At 41.8% G+C, this 6,308-nt stretch overlaps 1 protein-coding gene across 2 annotated transcripts in view; it reads left to right on the forward strand.

Moving 5' to 3' along the window:
- Positions 1 to 5,628, forward strand: part of LOC146812894 (killer cell lectin-like receptor subfamily B member 1B allele A) — a 237,375-nt gene extending 231,747 nt beyond the window's left edge. Inside the window, exon 6 of one of the 2 annotated variants that reach the window (XM_085614635.1) lies at positions 4,714 to 5,628. In XM_085614635.1, coding sequence (XP_085470761.1) covers positions 4,714 to 4,840 — 127 coding nt within the window. In that variant the 3' untranslated portion in view covers positions 4,841 to 5,628. The remainder of the gene's footprint in view (positions 1 to 4,713) is intronic. The other variant, XM_085614636.1, reaches the window with a different exon arrangement.
- The last annotated feature ends 680 nt before the right edge of the window (positions 5,629 to 6,308 follow it).

A 6,308-nucleotide genomic window follows, 5' to 3' on the forward strand; every position in this document is an offset into this window, starting at 1 on the left:
ACGGGATGCTGGGTAAGTACTGCTTATGTACTCCCGGTGGGAGGGGCCGTATTAGAGTCCCAGCATGCCTTTGGTCTTTTTCTCTGTCAGGAGATGGTTATCTCCAATTTGTAAATGAATGGGACGAGGACAATGGGACCCGGAGTAATGAAGATTACCGGTAAGTAATAGAGCATTCCCTCTCTGATGGGAATCACCACACAACACGTTAAACTGGAATGAGCTAATAGCGAAGACAATTCAACTAACAGAACCACAGTGTCTCTGACATTTCACTTCAAATGGAGTTGGTAATCTGAGGCCTACAATGAGTCCTGCTAAATAAATATGACCACACTCTAGCTATAGCTAACTAAAGATATAAAACCACTCATTATAATGCATCTAACCATAAAATCATTTGTGCAGACATGAAAGCAATGGTTATACTTGTTAAACATTAATGATATTTAAATTCAAAACAAAAAATTTCACCTCATGTGTGGAATATTGCTCTGCAAAATATACGACCAGCGCAACACCCTAGAGGAGGACACATTTATTATATTGTAGCTAAGAATACATTAAATCCTACTAACGCTCAGTCAGATTATGCCTATGCTTTTGCAAAAGAAAATGTCTGCATTTCTCGTTCTTGTCTCTCTCTCTTGTTCTCTATCTATCTCTCTCTCCCATCTCATTTTCTTCTGTCATTCTTCCTCTCTCTGTAGCTCTTCTCTCCCGTCTCCCACTGCTCTCATGTTAACTCTTTCAGGTGCTTTTCACTCCCCTGCTTTATGATTCATCTAGCCTCTTAATCACCGAGCCTCTTTCTCTTACTCTTCTGCTTTGTCCTGTCTCGCCTTCCCCATCTCTCACCTGATCCAAGTCAAAGCCTTGCATACTCTTGTACCCTCGTTGTTAATCCAGTATGCTTCGCAGTTTTGATGCTGTGTCCAAGAGACCTGCGGCAGATCCAACAAGGGTCAAGGACTCCTTGCTGTAGCTTTGTGGACCATTTACCTGGGTAATGGGACCATTAGGGATATGCAGGGGTCTGCAATCACAGCCTCAAGGACATCAAACCCCTTGGCAAAAGACATTTTTTTTATTTTAAAACCAGGGGGTCCATTTGGCCCCCTATTTATGTTGTGTTGTTATGTTATGCAAAATTATAGAGTGCGTTATCACCCAGGAGATATCCTGCCACTAAGCAGGTGACAGTCTAGCCAAACCTAGGGCCTAGTATGACTACTTCTACAGTCAGGTCTTCAGCTTCTTCTACAATTCAATAAGTGAGGAGGAGGCTTTTACTTGTAGCAGCAGGTCATTTCACGCTTTAGGAGAAGGCTTGACTGCCAGAGCTAGTTTTCCATAAGTGCGGTATATGTTCAAGTTGGAGTTCGGGCAAGTGGAAGTGTCTGGAAAGTTTGTAAAAGCAGATGTGATGGTTGAGGTATCCTGAGCCAGTGTAATGTAGTGCCTTGAAAGAGTGATCAGTTTGAATTGTGCTCATTTGTGTATGGAGGCTATTGGAGCCACTTTAGGTGTTGTGTGATGTGAGTGTGACATGTGTGGTTGAAATTGATTCTGGCCACCCAGTTCTGAATGGTCTGCAGCCTTCTGGTGAGTTTCATATTGATTCTGGCAAAGAGAGTGTTCCTGTAGTCCAGCTTGCTTGTGACAAGGGCATTTGTGACGGTTTTCTGGGAGCTGATTGAGAGCCATTAGGAAATGTCCATTGACATCTTCAGGGTGCGGAAGCATGAGGCAGTGACGGAGTTGACTTAGGCAGTCATTTTGAGTTTGCTGGCAATGATGATTCTGATGTTTTTGGCGTGAGTGGTGGGGTGGGAGTTGGTCCTAGCACTGTTAGCCAACAGATGGAGTTCCACTGTGAAGTGCTCTTCCTGAAGATCATGATTTTGACTGTGATGGTGTTTAGCTTCAGGCAGTTGGTCTTCATCTAGTCAGTGATTTCAGTCATGCAGGCATTGAACTTGATCAGAGTACTGAGCGTCTTGTTCACGAGGAAGATAATGAGTTGTGTATCATTAGCATAGGAGAGGACATTGATATTCTGAGAGCGGATGATGCTGACTAGAAAAATCATGTACCCTGGAAGGTCAGCCTCAGGGGGATCCATGCGGAACTCCTCAGATTAGGTCGCAGGTGTCTGAAGTGTCTGGTGCCAGGCTGCCTGGCTGGGTCTTTCCAATCAGGAAGGAGCAGATCCATCAGAGTATGTGTCTTTGGATACCAATGCTTTGTGGCTGTTGGATGAGGATGGGGTGGAAGAGCGTGTAAAATGGTGCAGAGGTCCAGGAGGATGAAGGCTGCAGTGTCTCCTCCATCCAGTATCATGAAAGACATCATCCATGATGTTGATGAGGTCAGTTTTTGTGCTGTGGTTGGGTCTGAAATGAGACTGAGCGGTTTCAACAAGTCAGTGATGCATCAGCTGATGATTTTATTAAGACCTTGGTCAGAATTGGTGGCAGGAAGATCGGTCTGTTGTTGGCTAGCACTGAACGATCCGCAATGGGTTTCTTCAGTAAGGGGAGGATTATTATGTGTTTCTAATCATCTGGGAAGGTCCCACAGGAGGTGGAAGCATTCAGGATGGGTATGAGCATGGCAAATAAGGGATGTAGTCCTCTGGAGCAGGCACATTGTGGCGCTTTCATTTTCTTTTATGCAAAAGAAACAATTGATAGATGGAATGCTGACAATGCAAACATTCACCCCAGTCACAAGGATCTGGGTTAAATCCATCATTCTTTTGCTCACCACACCACCCCAGTTTGGACCCAGCCATATGCAAATCAGTCTTGACCCTGTTCCTTGTGGGAACAGTCCAGTCCGAACTGCCAAGCCAGGTCCTCCCTGGACCGGAAACAAGCATATTGGGACCGGTTTCAGGGCATCACTTTTCATCAGAGAGGGTAACTTGCATCCAGTGGTGTGGTGAGCACAGGACCCACGTCTGGGCATACCCTTCCCACTTAGGGTGACATATGCAAAAGAAACAATTGATGGACGGAATGCTGGACAATGCAAACATTTAAACTATTAAACGGATTTACAACAAGTCAAATATAGTGGCATAAAAACCCATAAGATGGCTAAAGTTAGATAACAATAACAATCAATCTACTGCACATCAGTTGACGCTCCTGCAAACCTGCTGAACTTCATCATCAACAGCAGTATGCTGGACTCTGAAGGCAGTGTCAGAACATTGTCCACTCACTTCATGAAGCACATTGCATTCACAGGATTATTGTTACAATGGACAGACAATGACATGGTTCTATTGCAGAAAAAGACTTTGCCTCAGTTGATTTGCTCATTCCCTGAATTTTTATCCCCTAAGTGCACAGACAGTTCTTACTCATCATAATGATGATGAAAAATAAAGAATCTTCACAAATAAATGTACCTGTTTTGGAGCTCGATAATAGAACTATTTGGAAAGCTCTTTCTTATGTCAATAGATAAGGCATCAAGTGATGGATGGAAATGTTATATTTAATGTACATTCGGTTCATCACACAACAGATTCCTTAATTAATTATTCAACTGTATATCTAGTGGCTCCTCGTAGATAAAGCTTTTGAAGCAAAGTAGCATTTGCAACAGTGACGCTATGAAAGTGTGTCTTAAACAAGACGGATGCGCAGAAATACACACAAATACAGTGACTGAACTACTTGAGTATTTTTGGTGGTTGAATAAATTATAAATTCTGGCACGTATGTCATGTGTTCGATAAGAATAGTGATACGTTATTAAATTACCAAGGTAATATTGATGGGAATTCTCAAACGTTCGAGAAAAAAAATCTGCGGGATTACTCCTATGTTTATACCAAATAAGGGGCATACTATCAAGACAGGAGATAAAATTATCGCCGCTTTAGCAGCAGAAAACTGCCGCTAAAACGGCGATAATGGGCTTGATAATATGCTCTATGGAATTCCATTTGAAGCCCATGTTAGATGTGAAGGACATCTAACCTGAGCTTCAATTGGAATTGGAATTGCTAAAGAGGCGATAATTTTATTGCCTGTCTTGATAATATGCCCCTTAGTGACTTTTTTGAAATTCTCAAACGATTCCAGGAGTATTTCTATGATGGTCTAAGTTTTCCGTGAATAATCACACGCTAAACTTTTTTCTATATATACCTATAACCACTTGTACAATGCTGCATATAGAAATAAAAGACAAACTTACATATTGAAGTAAAGAGAGCCCTTTTGCGCCCCTGTGAAATACGAGGGTTCACAATCTCCATTTCTAGCAGGAAAAAAACAATTTACTGTGGTCCCGGACAAGAGACAGTTTGTGAATATTTTTGGGGTAGAAAACTGCCTTACAATTGTTGGTGAAAACCCACTCAGCTCTCAATGAGTTTCAGTGAACGTAAGTAGCTCTTATTACAGAAAAGGTTGGAGACCCCTGCATTAGATTTTGTACGACATTTACAAAAGAGCTACATTTTATTTATTAACACTGGAAAAGTATAATTAATTGTTTCAATCGTAAAATATGTACAGCAGTAATAGAAGTAAAGAGGGCAGAAGAAGATTCTCAGCGAAGAAATTGTGAGGTATTGGAATCCATCAAATATCGGCATTATAAAATATTTTTTGTTGCATAATAAAATCAATTAAAAAAAAAAAAGTGCCTTGTGAATCTCTGATCACATGTCTCCTCTACACCACACAGGCTTCAAGTATTGAAGAAAGAAGATGTAGACAGCTGTGGCACAGTGAGAGCGTCTGTAATTGCATCCAACAGCTGCAATGCTGAATGGAGGTGGATTTGCCAAAAGGAAATTAAGAACACAGTGTGATCCTGAGTCTGGACATCCCACCTGCAGCAAGGATTAACATCAACCGTGCCGGGATATCTACAAATTGAAATCGCAGCAGCTTATGCTACAGACCTATGCCTATTGTAAAGATTTTTAAAAAAAATGTGTTCAAGACTCAGCAATATATTTTAAGAAAGACATAGGGGATACTTGTATGTCTTTTTTTAACATTAGAAGATGGTGCCAGTGTTTAAACATCCAGGATTGTTGTTAACAAGTCTACATAAGATGTCTAGAGGTACAAAATCTGGGCCATATTATCAAGGAACGGCGATAATATTCTCGCCGCTCTAGCGGCAGGATACTGCCGCTAAAGCGGCGATAATGGGCTTGATAATATGTCCTTGTGAATTCCCATAGAAGCCCATGTTCTGGTGTGAACCTTGGCTTCTATGGAAATTCACAAGGGCATATTATCAAGCCCATTATCGCCGCTTTAGCGGCAGTTTACTGCCGCTAAAGCGGCGATGATATTATCGCCGTTCCTTGATAATATGCCCCTCAGTGTTTTCCAGAAGGTCACTTTTGTGCAGTCTCTTTATTGTTTCTGAAAACAAAACTAACGGATGGTATGTTTTTCAAACACACATTTCATAAGCATTCTGAAAGAAGTAGAGTTTAATTGTGTCTTCACAAGTATACCACTTTTGTTACATGTAGTCAGACCATCAGCACTTTCCATCCTTCTTCAATGGAAAGCCAAGCCTTGTCTCGTTCTGTGTAAAAGATGATGTAAATGGGGATTGTAGTAAATATTTAAAAATTTGAAAACCAAGTCTCCATTTTTATAGAACAAAATAAAAATATCTGTGTGTGTGTGTGTATATATACATATACATATATTATCTACTGGCGGTCGCCAGTAGATAGTTATAGTTAGGCCCATGTTTCCATAGGAAATCCGCAACATTCTATTTGAAATAACTTTGGCGTCGGTTGACGAATCCTCGCAAATTTTTCAAAACTAATGGGGCGCTACGCTACGCTCCTACCCTGAAAGTTTCGGGGTGATTCGTCAAGCGGGGGCTGAGAAAAAAGGGGGGTCCCAAAACGCGTTTTCCCCATGCATTTTTCCATAGGACCTTTAGACACAGCTACAGCCCGAACGGCTGAACAGAATTACTTGAAATTTGGCAGAGAAGTAGCCCTCAGGTCAGGGATGTGCCTTTTGCAGGTCTTGTGTAAATCTGTTTAGTATTTCCTGAGAAAATAGCATTTAAATCAATATAGATATCTGTGGGCGCGCTCCGTGCGCTTACGGTAAGCTTGCCGTACGCTTACCGTACGCGCACGGTGCCGTGCACGAGCGCGATTCTGATTGGTTGTTAGATCAAAGTAAACATTCGAATCGGTCGAAATCAGGAAGTTTCGGCCGCCATTTTGTCTCTCGCAGTGTGAGGGGGTGAAAAACAAAGGTGGATAACGTGAAAAGGGGGCAGGCTGGACA

This window comes from Triturus cristatus, chromosome 7 (assembly GCF_964204655.1).
Source record: "Triturus cristatus chromosome 7, aTriCri1.1, whole genome shotgun sequence".
NCBI classification, from domain to species: Eukaryota; Metazoa; Chordata; class Amphibia; order Caudata; family Salamandridae; genus Triturus; species Triturus cristatus.